The 13877-nt window shown below is 36.8% G+C and overlaps 1 protein-coding gene across 1 annotated transcript in view; it reads right to left on the minus strand.

Moving 5' to 3' along the window:
* Positions 1 to 13877, minus strand: part of LPCAT1 (lysophosphatidylcholine acyltransferase 1) — a 173907-nt gene that overhangs the window by 66947 nt on the left and 93083 nt on the right. Inside the window, exons 4-5 of the mRNA XM_043977175.1 lie at positions 10778 to 10887; positions 10042 to 10102 (exon numbers count right to left, since the gene is read on the minus strand). Of these exons, the coding sequence (XP_043833110.1) occupies positions 10042 to 10102; positions 10778 to 10887 (171 nt within the window). The remainder of the gene's footprint in view (positions 1 to 10041; positions 10103 to 10777; positions 10888 to 13877) is intronic.

The following is a 13877-nucleotide window of genomic DNA, read 5'->3' on the forward strand; positions in this document are numbered from 1 at the left end:
CCTACTCAATAAAAAGTAGCTCCCTATAACTCCAAGATCAAATATCTCACTGGCTTGTGTAAAGCCATTCACAACCAAGTCCCAACTTGTCTTTTCAGTCTCATTATTCCTCCCCTTCCTGCACTCTACAGTCTAGCCAAATTGGACTCTTCACACATCACTTCACAGGTGATACCACATCTCTATGTGTGTCTTTGCATAGACAATCTCCCCAATCTGGAATCTTCTTTCTCCTCACTGATGCTTCTTAGAAATCTCTTTTCATGATTGCTCAAGCAGCACCTGGCAACATGAAGGCTGTCCTGCTTCCTATAGTGTCTTGTGATCTTCCTCCTCAAATTACCTTGTACTAATTTTGGATAAACAGTTCTTGATCTACTTAAATTTGCATTATGCAAAAGAATTCTGAAAAGTATGGGAAGATGTAACAGAAACATGTATGAAGAGAGTTTGGAAAAAAGGGTACCCACAGTTTGTTCCTGATTTTCATGTACTTGACAAAGATGAAAATTTGAAGAAGTGAATAACAAGATTGCAAAATTAGCACAAGAATTGGAGCTAGAAGTGGATGAGAATGTTGAGCTAAAGTCGATTGAGTATCATGGGGAAAAACTGTTGAATGAGCATCTGATTGAGCTGCTAGCTGCAAAGACTGTAGGAGAAAAAGGGAAGCTTCAGAACCCAAGGTGGATCCATAAAGGTTCACAATGAAACAGCTGGCAGAAGCATTTCATCTTTTAAGTGAATTTTTTTCTTGTATGAAAAGTTGGATCCGAATACTTCAAGACTTAAAGTTTGGAGACTAGTTCAGGATAATACTGCTTGTAATCATCAGATATATGAGAAAAAAAGAAGAGAACCACTATCCAAACATTTCTTGATAGCTGCATAAAAAAAGTTATACAGCGAATTACCAGTGATAAAGGCCAGGTGCAGTGGGTGGGGAAGGGGCAACATACTGCACACCTATGTTAACTTTACTATATTTTATTATTAACTTTACTTTTAATTTCAAAATATTGTATATTATTACAGTACGGTATTTAATATGCCTGTATTTCAATACATTTTATGACTTGTGAAAAGGTATTAGTTGTGCATGCCTTTATTACATAGGCTAACTGAAGTGGGTTTTTTTTTTTTTTTTTTTTTTAGTGAGGCAATTGGGGTTAAGTGACTTGCCCAGGGTCACACAGCTAGTAAGTGTTAAGTGTCTGAGGCCGGATTTGAACTCAGGTCCTCCTGACTCCAGGGCCGGTGCTCTATCCACTGTGCCACCTTGCTGCTCCCTGAAGTGGGTTTTTAGGGGAAATTTGTATTACATCAAAATTGTTTTATGCGGAATGGTCCACTTATGTAAAGTGAGAATTGCATACTTATATATGTACATGTCTCCCTCATAGAACTTATCTTTATTGAAGGCAGGAGCTATTTCACTTTTGTCACTGTATCCTAAGAGCCTAGCACAGTTCCTAGAACATAGTGGGACTTGTAAAGAATTAATTGTTATTTGAGGTTTTTATGCTTCGGTGTGTGTACCGGCCTGGGGCTCCGCAAACCGCAGGGTGCTCCACCCATTGGTTGTAGCCATTGCCAGGGCTCTGGCACCTCACGTCATCACTACTCATGGACGCCTACATGGGCCTGGCAAAATTATAATGATTGGAAGCCTAGTGAGGGCAGTCATGTGACTGTCAGAGCGGCCATCCCATTGGCTGGGGCTGTGTGTGGAGTTTCTAGGTTTGGGGGAGGAGAATTGGGCATTCTAGGTGGAAGCTGGAAATCGACAGGCATTCTGCTGCGTATTTTCAGCTGATTCCTGGGCAGTGGTATTTTTTCAGGTATTATAATTTCCCTTTCCCCATTTTATTTCCTTTCCCTTGATCCTATATGTGTTGTTTCTTTTTTTTTAAGTTCGTTCTTGTTAAAATAAATCTCGTTCTGTTTTGAGGGAGGCTGCCAGTCTCCTTCCTTGCCCCAATATTGCGGCGAGCCGCTTAGCTAGCACTCCCCAATTAAAAATTGGTCCCCACAGACTTAATATTGATACTTGCTGGTTAATTCTTTAAGACATATTGGAGCCTTACTCCCATCAGAATTGGCTCAAAGAGGGAATAACATACACACTCAAATGAATATAGTAATATATCTTGCCCTGCAGGAAGTGGGAGGGGGAGGGGATAAGGGGGGAGAGGTGAAGGAAGGGAAGGCAGATTGGGGGGCAGTACAAAGCAAAATACTTTTGAGGAGGGATAGAGTGAAAGAAGATAGAAAATAGAGTAAATATCAAGGGGAGGGAATAGGCTAGCAAGTAATACAGTTAGCAATAGTAACTGTGAAAGAAATGATGAGCAGGATGCTATCAGAAGGGCTTATGAAAAATTCAATCCATCTACAGAGAAAGAACTGATGGTATCTGAATACAGATTGAAATATAATTTTTTTGTTAGTTCTTCTTTCTAAAGTTATTTTGTCTGTATTCTTTCATAACCTAACTCATGTGGAGATGATTTGTATGACTGCACATATATGACATATAGAATTGCTTGATTTCTTAGGGAGGGCTGGAGAGGGAGGGAGGAAGAGAATTTGGAATACAAAGTTTTAAAAAATCAATGTGAAAATTGTTTTTACATGTAACTTGGGGAAAATTCTAAATAAATAAATTTATTATTAAAGAACTTATCAAAAGACATTAGGAGAGGGCGGTTAGGTGGCGCAGTGGATAAAGCACCGGCTCTGGAGTCAGGAGTACCTGAGTTCAAATCCGGTCTCAGACACTTGACACTTAACTAGCTGTGTGACCCTGGGCAAGTTACTTAACCCCCATTGCCCCACAAAACAAACAAACAAACAAAAGACATTAGGAGAATCATGTGCATAGAGATAAATGAACCAATGGTAGCTGATAACCAAAAGAAGTGGTCAAGAAAGAGGAGGGCCCAGGATATAACTCCTTAGAGCAACAGGGGCAGGGGGAGGTCCCCAATAGTATGGACAATATGTGCTATATGATTTCAGAGAAAAGAATGATTCCCAGTGGGAAAAACTTTTTAGAGGAGAGAGATTTGAGCAGGAACTTTGAAGAAGATTGGTATATGTACAAGGAACTGGGGAAAAGAGAAAAAAAAAAGGAGCAGGGGGTATTTCAGGATAATAAGGAGGCCATTTGTACAGTGCATACCTTTAACAGAATTTACAAGATATCCGGTCCATCCAGCCTCCATTTGAAGATCTCCAGTGAGAGGGAAAGCACTACTTCCTGAAGCAGCCCAGTCTACTTTTGTATCACACTAACTGTTAGGTAGTTGTTATTGTTGTTTTTTAAAGCTTTCAAAGAAGCCACTTTTTGAAGTAACTATATAGTTACTTATTTAAATGTAGGTAGTGTGGCTTAGTGGAAAGAATGCTGGTGTTAGAGTTAGAAGACACCTGATTTCAAATCTTGCCTCTGGAATATACTAACTACATATCAGCTAATTTCTTTAAACTTTAGTCTCCTTATCTTTAAAATGGTGATAATACCTGAGGATGAAATGCAATATACTATCCTTTAAGGTTTTATAAAAGTGCCAGTGATTAATGTAATAAAATGAAATCATTAACCTGTGACTTGGATGAAGCCATAAACAGTATGTTTTTAATATCAGCAAATGACAATAAAGTAGGAGGGATAGTTATGATTTTAATGAGAAAGATCCATAGCTAATTCAATTATAACATTTTACAGAGTTTGGGGTATCGCATTCACATTCTACAAGCTTGTCTTTTTAAAAAATCAAATTTATTTTTTCCCTATATATACCCTGCCTATTTATTTTTTCCTAATTCTCTCTCCCTCCACCTACTCTCACCCAATAAGAAGCCAAGAAATATGATACCCATGCAAAACATATCTCTGTATAAGGTAAGTTCTGAAAAACAAAAAAATAAAACAAAACAAAAAGCAAGAAAAATAAAGCAAAAAAAAAAAAAAGATCAAATCTGCACTCTGAGTCCATCAGTCTTCCATCTGGAGGTGAATAGCATTTTATACCCTGAGTCTTTTGGAGTTGTGACGGATCACTGTATTGATTAAAGTTATTAAGTCTTTCACAGTTGATCATTATTACAACATTGTTATTACTATGTTGATTGTTCTCCAGGTTCTGCTCACTTCACTTTACATCAGTTTATATAAATCTTCTGAAAGGACCCTGCTCATCATTTATTATAGCACAATAGTATTCCATCACAATTATATACCACAACTTGTTCAGCCATTCCCCAATTGATGGGCACAACCCCCCCCCATCCAATTTCCAATTCTTTGCCACCACATAAAGAGCTGCTATAAATATTTTTTGTACACATGGGTCCGTTTTCTTTTCCTTTTATGTCTTTGGGGTACAGACCTACTAGTGGTATTGCTGGTCAAAGGGTATACAGTTTTATAGCCCTTTGGGCATAGTTCCAATTGTCTCCAGGGTGGTTCGACTAATTCACAGCTCTACCAAGAGTGCATTAGTGTACCTATTTTCTCACATCCCCCCCAGCATTTGTAATTTTCCTTTTTTGTCATCTTAGTCAATCTAATGGGTGTGAGTTGGTATCTCAGAGTTCAAACATGTCTTTTTGAATTGGCAAAACTTGTAAGTGGATGGTACTACCATATTAAGTTTCATTACTATGAATTCCATGCAATATTATAAGGTCCTTTTCATGCCCTGGACTTCCAAGTTCTTGTAGAGACTTGTAGAGTAGTAGCAAATAATGGCACCCTTACTTATTTATATCCTGCATATGATTTCTTCTCATCCAAGCAAAGCTAGTATTCCCTGAACTTCACTGGCTATTTCCTCCTTTTAGGCATTATATATATGAAATCTCCTGGAAAGCCTTCCTTGATATACCTCCATCAAAACACGTTCTTTTCTTAATACTGCTCAAGTAATTCATTACCTTTATGAAGCCTACCTTAAGTAATCTCACCTGGCTCTCATTTATGCAACTCTTATTGCCACTGGACTCTGCCTACACACACACACACACACACACACACACACACACACACACACACACACACACACACACCCTCCACACACACACAGATAGGGGTGTGTGTGTGTGTGTTTGTGTGTAAAAACAATCTCATTTGTCTACACACAGATTAGTATTTAAGATCATCCATGTTTGATATGAGATTCATTAGCCTTGACTCAGGTAGCATGGCAAGGAATGACAACAAAGTTTCTTCCTTGCTCACTTTACAATCTATCCCTCTTGACTGAGAATTGTGGCCTCTGCTCAGGCTTGAAATTCTTGGAGCCACCTTCACTAATGGAAGGGCATAATGGTTCACTTGCTTTCTGATGCTTCTCTCCGTCGGACAAACTTATGAAGTGATGCCACTATGCCTCAATCTGCTTCTGTTATTTGTCTCCCTCCCAAATTGCTTTGTCATTCCGATTAAGTACTAAGCTCCTAAAAACAGCTTTTACTTTCTTCTTGGTATTGAGACTCTCTTACACAATACAACATATTAAGATATGATATCACATAAAAAAGACAATCATAGTGAAGAAGTATCTGTAAAATGAAACACGAATCTCTATTCACATAAACTCTTAGTGGTTTGCCTGGCAGCAGGTTTTCCTTTTCCCTTTATCCCCATTGGAATGGTTGATTGGCCATTTCAGCTCTTTTGCCCTCCCACCCAAAGCCTATAAGACCAACATTTAAGGGGAAAGCAGTAACAATATCCTAAGGGGAAGAGATTCCATAGAGGTACATTCTAAAACAATTTTCAAATTCTATTACAAAATCTGAGGGACATTAACTCTGTAAGTGAATGACTACCAGAAATTCTGCAAGGTATACCACACCAAGTACTTCTTGTTAGACTGACTTCCTAATTTTAATTATTTACTGTAAGGCTAAAATTCTGGCTATATTGTCTAAAATATCTAATGAGTGGTCACCAATAAATTATAAGCTTTAGCAAGAGTTAGACTTTTAAGCATTTATTAAGGAGAATAAGAATTTGGTAGAGAGAGAGAGAAAGGCCTACATTTATCTATCTATTAAAGGGAGAGTGCATTTCTAGCTCTCTTCTCCACCGGAGTCCTCAGGAAAGAGAGAGAGTCAGAGTGCCAGGCTCCCCCTTCTTCCTCCCACCAGCAAATGTCACTTCCTGATGCCAAAGAAAAGACTCATGGTCTTGCCCTCAGAGACCTTCACCTCATGGCGGAGCTTTTCTACAGTAAGTCTCCAGTAGGTGACGTCATTCCAGTCATTCCAATCGTTACTCTCATTGCTTTAGGGGCAAACAATATATCCAATGTCTCATTCTTATTCTAATCAGTTCTTCTTTATCTCCAGGCCGTGCCTGCATATCTCATCTATCTCATAACCCATTCCATTGTTCTGGGGAGCATGGTATAGAGGAAAGAGTCAGGAGACTTGGGTGTAATTTTTTATTTTGGCAGGGCAATGAGAGTTAAGTGACTTGCCCAGGGTCACACAGCTAGTAAGTGTCAGGTGTCTGAGGCCAGATTTGAACTCAGTTCCTCCTGACTCAAGGGCCAGTGATCTATCCACTGCGCCACCTAGCTGCCCCCACATGTCCTCTTTTAACTATACTTATGTTCACTTTCTTCCCTGTGACTGACGTGTCCTCCTTTTCCCTTCTAAGCCATTATATTTCTACACATCTTTTAAAGTCAACTGAAATGCACTTCTCTCCCCTGAAGAATTCCCTGATACCCCAACCCCTCCATATCTGTAACAGCCATAATTCATTCAAGAAGCACTTAATTTCTAGTACTTGTATGGCATTATGCTAGTTAGTGGGAACATATTAAAAGTGAAACAGTTCCTGCCCTCAAGAAGCTTATATTCTACTACTTACATTCCATTCTAGGGTATACTCCTGACTTCCTAGAATTTCTCTGCCATGCCCTAGAAACTTCACCCTAAAGTTTCACTATACCTTTGGACTTTTTTTTTTTTTGGGCAGGACAATGGGGGTTAAGTGACTTGCCCAGGGTCACACAGCTAGTAAGTTGTCAAGTGTCTGAGGCTGGATTTGAACTCAGATACTCCTGATTCCAGGGCTGGTGCTCTATCCACTGCGCTACCTAGCTGCCCAACCCTTTGGATTTTTTATACTGGAAGTACCATCTGTCCCTGTAGCCTCTCCCTCTGATCAACTGGTTTCTCCTTGAAACTTCTTCATTTTAAAGAGGACACCCAGGCCAGCCATCCCTTACTTCCTCTCCAGGATACATTTCTGTCTGCATTATTCCTACTATGTCCCTGAATTGGTACCTTATAAGAAAATGTGAACAAATTAAAGATACTTTAAAATAAATCACTCCAAACAAAGTCAATGCCTTTTTTTTTAGCTTTCAATATAACTAAGCTTCTTAATCACCTGGCTTATCTTCTTATCGACTTAAAATAGAACGCTACTTGATTTTTACTGGATGATGGTAAGAACCATTAATAAAGACTTCTCTGAATAATAGAAGCTATTTCTTTTTTGTCCCTGGATCCCCAGAAACTAGAGTTCCTGTAAGTACACAATGCTTCAGTAAGTACAATGAAGAGATTAGTAAGTGTGTGAATTATCATAGACTCAGTATCTAGACCAACTGTTCTTTTTTTTTTTTCTAGTCTGCCTGAATTAAATTCATTAATCGCTGATATACTTAGAGCGTTAAGGTTTGCAAAACACTTTACACCTACCACTGCATTTGATCCTCATATTATTGTGCTGTAAAGTAATGGCCATAGGTGTTAGCACTGTATTTTATAGATGAGAAAACTTGTGAGCACTTGGATGACTTACTCGGGGTCACACAGCTAGCAAGCATGGGAAGAAAGTTCCAAATCCAGGTCTTCCTGACTCCAAGTCTAGAATTCTATCCATTATACTCCACTGCCTCTGGAATCATTTCAAGTAAAAAAAAAATACTGGATACCACCTATATGCCTAACATGGAATCTAGGCAACAAAATCTCTTTCCCTCGATTCCCCCCACCCCACCGTAAGGTAGTTATAGTTCCTTTCAAAATTATACCTTAAATTTTTTTAAAGCAAACGATATTCTATAAGGTACTAAGTCAATTAATTTTTTATAATCAGCTTATCTTTTTTTTGTTGTTGTTTGTTTTTTTGTTTTTTTTTAGTGAGGCAATTGGAGTTAAGTGACTTGCCCAGGGTCACACAGCTAGTAAGTGTTAAGTGTCTGAGGCCGGATTTGAACTCAGGTACTCCTGACTCCAGGGCCGGTGCTCTATCCACTGCGCCACCTAGCTGCCCCTGTCAGCTTATCTTTGAAATAAAAAATGAGCATCTGAGTTCCATGACTGAAAAGAGTTGGCCCCCTCTATAAGAGATAGGATAGTACTAAATTATGCGTCTACTAAATTAAACATCTCTTTAATTAGACACCAACTTTCTTATAAATGGACTTGTACTTACTGTACCAAGTTGCTAGGTTGGTTTTACATATTGTTTCTAAAATTGCTAAATGGTTATTAGCAAAATACACTAATTATAAGAAATTAGAGGTTGAACAACTTGCAATTTTAAAAAGATTATCTCAATTTCTATTTTAGCTATTGATATCATAGGTGTTACTTTTTCTGCTTTGCTGTGTATGACTAAAATCAGAGCATAGCATATAGAATATTACAAAAATACTAGTCAGTGGTGTCCACAGTTCCTCATTTCCAGTAATCACAATAGCTTTGGGTGATCATTTAAATGATTCTGGTTGTTTATTGCAGCCAGTTCTAGGAACAAGTTTTAGTGAGAGTGGGCAATTAAAATTGCTCTGTGGACCAAGATAGAAGGTTCAGAGTGATATATTTTAAATGACTCATATTTGAGGAAAACTAGATATAAACATGAGAATAAGGAAACTATGGAGATAAGGTGGAAGAAATATATGTATGTTGTAGTTGTTATGTCATATACACATATACATATATGTATATGTATGGATTTATCCGTGTGTGGTCTATGAATCTACAGCAACATAGATCTATCTTTAAAACTATCTGGATACAATAATGTGCTAGAATCTACTGTACACAATTTAACTCAAGTGGTTTTATTTCTAAAGTTCAGCTTGAGAAAATTAGAATATTAAGGGCTTGTGGCTTGTACATAAGACTGCCTTTTCAAATGTCTTAATAATAATAGGTTCAATTTACACTACAGTGAATTGTGTGGGTATCTGGTAAAAACCTAATGGAATCCTAATTCATATATAAACAGACCAGCATTTATATAATACTATGTTAAATTAGATGTATATAAGCATCTAATAGTAATTTATACTATACATTTTAAATCTAAAAGTACTCTTAATATAATCTGCAAGTACTGACTCAAGAAGTAGTATATTGAAATACCAATATCTAACTTCAACCTTTTAAAAAAAACCATAAAAACAACATAGCTTTAAATAGGGTCAACTTTCAATGGTCAACTCTGTACAAGTAGCGAAAAAGAAATTTAAAATTCAATTATCATACACACATGTACACACACACACACACAACACAATCTTTCTCAGATGCGTACATATGATGCAATTCTTAAACCAAATTTCACTACACAGCTCAGCTTAAGAATATTTCTAAGATGATTAAATAACTGTCAGGATATAAGATGATATTTATGCAATCACATTATAAAATAATACTCTTAAAATGGAAAATATTCAATAATAAAAAATTAAAGAATATGATATTATAAGAACCAATATTTGAGAAGAGATGCAATCTGGGAGCAGCTAGGTGACGCAGTAGATAAAGCACTGGCTCTGAATTCAGGAGGACCTGAGTTCAAATCCTTCCTGAGCCACTTGAAACTTACTAGCTGTGTGACCTTGGGCAAGTCACTTAACCCTCACTGTCCCGCAAAAAACAACAACAAAAAACAAAACAAAACAAAAACAAACAACAACAACAAAAAAACCTTGGGATAATAGATGCAATCTTTCTAAAGAAAAAAAAAGCCATTTAAGAATAGAAGACAATGCCTACCAGGCTTGAAGGTAATGAGGCAGGTCCTGTTAGTACAAGTTCCTTCTGGGAATATCATTATCTTGGAGTAAAAAGAAAATTTAGCATTATAGAATATATGCTTCAGAATTCGCATGAAATAATACTTTTCATGCATACTTTTCAAATTATTCCTTTCTCCAGATATTCTGCAACGTTTTAATAGTATCCAGTTAAAAGGAATAAAAAGGCACAATGTAAATGCTAGTGCACAGATGCACACAAACTTTTACACTAAATAATAGTATTATTCAAATGTTAGAAGAATCCCAAATAAGACAAACCTAAATGTGATTTTCCTTAAATTATATCAGTCTTTATTACAATAGCAATTATACACAGAATCCATTTCAAAGCTGAAAATAATCTTAGGGATTCCTTTCAGTCTGAGAGGCAGCTGAAGAGACTTTTAGCAACTTTTTAAAAGAACCACATAAAGATGACAATTGAAGCCATAACAAGAAAAAGGTAAAAACTTTTGGGATCCCATGTAACCACTGCAGAACGTGGTTATGGAAAACTTTTTCTCTTCCAAATCACTAAACTTCTAAAACATATGCTTCTAAAATTTGTTCAGCCAATCAAAAAGCATTGAATTTAATCACAAGTTTAAATAATGCTGTTTTCACAACTGGAATGTATCTTTGATCCATTTATTCCAATTTTAACACTTTTTAGGGACAATGTCCTTGAAAATATGAACAAGATGCTGAGTTACCTGTGGCCATTTGCCAGACTGTGCACGTCTTTTTATTTCTTCAACAGTTTTCCTTCGAGAATCTTGGTCAGAGCGGGATACAAATACTGGCCGTATATATTTTATCAGAGCTGCAAAGGAGTTATATGGATTATATACATATGAATTATATACATATACATATTATATACATATGTGCCATTTTGAGGTGGCCTATTACTTGGAAGCTAGGGGATTACTTTGTCATTGGTCTCAAAATATGAGAAATTCTAAAACTCCATGTTGAATCACAAAAGAAACAGACATACATCAAATAAAAATAGACAACTATGGGGCAGCTACGTGACACAGTGAATAAAGCACCGGCCCTGGATTCGGGAGGACCTGAGTTCAAATCTGCCCTCAGACACTTGACACTTACTAGCTGCATGACCTTAGGCAAGTCACTTAACCTCCATTACCCCCCACAAAAAACAAAACAAAACAAATAAACAAACAACTACAAATGGGCTAAAAGTTTAAGAGTTAAATGGGGTAACAGAGTTATTATATGGTTACATTATTGGGCCAACCCAAATTGTCCAACCCTTGGTTATCTATAGGGGTAGAGGTACAGAGATCCTAAAAGTGTGTATATTAGCAACACTAAACACATATTTACCTTTGTAATAAATAAATTATAAATAAGCATTTTTAATTACCCATGAAATGGTGATTCCAAAAATAAAGTCTATTAAAAGAATATTCCTAAGAGGAATTGTCCACAGGGAAGTATTATCTGACAGCCATGAGCAGAAAGCTCATAGGGATACCCAAAAGTGGGCTTAAAAAGAATCAACACCAGCAGAGAAAACATTGTTATAACTCTCTGTGAGAATTTAAACTTGTAATGACATTCACATCTTCCCAATTTCTAAAACTGGAGAATATGATCTTTGAAGATAATTTTAAATGAGACCGATTGTCATGAACTAACCAGTGGATTGCTATGTAGTAATAATCTATACTATTAGATAATCTTTACTTGACATAGATACCTATCTATATTTTCTGTAACATTACAAAACTCAACACTGTTACAGACAATATAAACCAATAAGGAAATAGACATAACTACATACATAGCTACAGTAGGAATTGATTAGAGGGGCAGCTAGGTGGGGCAGTGGATAGAGCACCGGCCCTGGAGTCAGGAGGACCTGAGTCCAAATCTGGCCTCAGACACTTAACACTTACTAGCTGTGTGACCCTGGGCAAGTCATTTAAAACCCCAATTGCCTCATCAAGAAAAAAAAGAAAGATTAAGGAATTGATTAGAAAAAAAAACAAGAAGTTACTGCCTATGTGCAAAGAGCTATGCAAGGTATATACCAAGTTGTGCAAAACACTGTTCCTGAAGACACGATCAAGTAAAATATAAGCTCTGGAGAGTTGGCATTCTTTTATCTTTGACTTTTCAGTATCTAGAACAGTGCCTTGTAGTGATTAAAAATGTTGAATTGAATTCTTGTCTGATAGTTTTTATTAAGCATGTGTCATATGCCACCCCCTGTACTAGGTGCTCTTATTTTAGGAAGGTACCACAAAAATGAGATCTAAATTATAATTGAGTAATTAGAAATAATCTAATTTTTGTGAGACAACAGTATTATTAACTAATCATACAACATACCCTAAAATCCCAAATAACTTATTTTGAACTCTATTTATTTATTTATTGCAGGGCAACGGGGGTTAATTGACTTGCCCAGGGTCACACAGCTAGTCAAATGTCTGAGGTCACATTTGAACTCAGGTTCTCCTGAATCCAGGGCTGGTGCTTTACATGTATTTATCTTTTTTCATCCTCATGACAATCCTGCAAGGTGGCTATTGTTGCTCCCATTTTAAATAATCTTCCTAGGGTTATGCAGTTAGAAAGTGTTTTGGATGGAATTTGAACTCAGTTCTTTCTAGCTGCCTGCTCTGCATTAAATGAGTTCAAGGCTTCAAGCCTAGATGAAAACACAACCTAGCACAATGAAAGAACTTGCAGCTGTGATTCACTAATTTGTCACCACTGAGAAATCATGGAGAATGAGGGAGATGTTAGAAAACTGGGAATGGGCTAATGTCTTAATTTTCTAAAAAGTAAATTCTGAGAATTACAAATCAAAAAGCTTGAGGTCAACCACTCAGCAAAATTCTAAAATGTGCTATTAAGCTACCATTTGGGGAACAAAATGATCACTAAGGCCAAGCACGACTTTAAAAAAAAAATCATAATTTAAAAAACCCACTTCATTTTCTTTTTTAATGGAGTTATTAGATTGCCCCCAAAGCATAATCTGGAGTTACACACTTTCCCTACAACTATAGTATCCAAATGACAGTGAGCTATAACAATATAAGTGTTGTCACTGCAAGAGTACAAAGGAGGAAATTTCAGTTTTCCCAGACTGAGGGTATAACAACCACATCAAAATTTGCAGCTGGCAAAACTAGGACAGATTTAACATAATAGATGACAGAATTGAGCTTCATAAAGGATTCAACAGGCTAGAAATTATGGCCAGAACTGATATAAATGAAATTGAACAATGGTAGGCATGGATTGTTTCGGTTTGGCTTTTGTATACCCAGGAACTAGCACAGAGCCTGGCATGCAGTAGGTGCTTCATTGAACTGCTGACTTAAGGTCAATAAAACAATGGTTGGCTGTCAGAAAGACCCAGGGGTTTAATTGATGATAAAGTTAGTGAATCATCAGTGGCACAACTACCCCCAGACTCCAGCATAATCTATTGTTACATGCTTTCCATATAACTATAGTATCCAAATTACAGTGATCTTTCTTAAAATATATCCTGAGGATACACAATAACCAGGGAAATTGCACAATATAAGAATATCTGGTCAAAGAGGAAAGGTTTAGCCTCAAGGAAAGAAAATTTAGAAGGGGTGTGATAGCTATATTTAAATATTTTAATTGTTATGTAAGATAATTACACATGTATAACCTATATCAGATTACTTACCATCTCAGGGAGGGGGAAGGGAAGGGAAGGAAGAAAGGAAGGAAGGAAGGGAGGGTTACAATTTGGAACTCAAAATTTAAAAATAAAAGAATGTTAAAAATTAC

This window comes from Dromiciops gliroides, chromosome 1, assembly GCF_019393635.1.
Source record: "Dromiciops gliroides isolate mDroGli1 chromosome 1, mDroGli1.pri, whole genome shotgun sequence".
In the NCBI taxonomy this organism is placed as follows: Eukaryota; Metazoa; Chordata; class Mammalia; order Microbiotheria; family Microbiotheriidae; genus Dromiciops; species Dromiciops gliroides.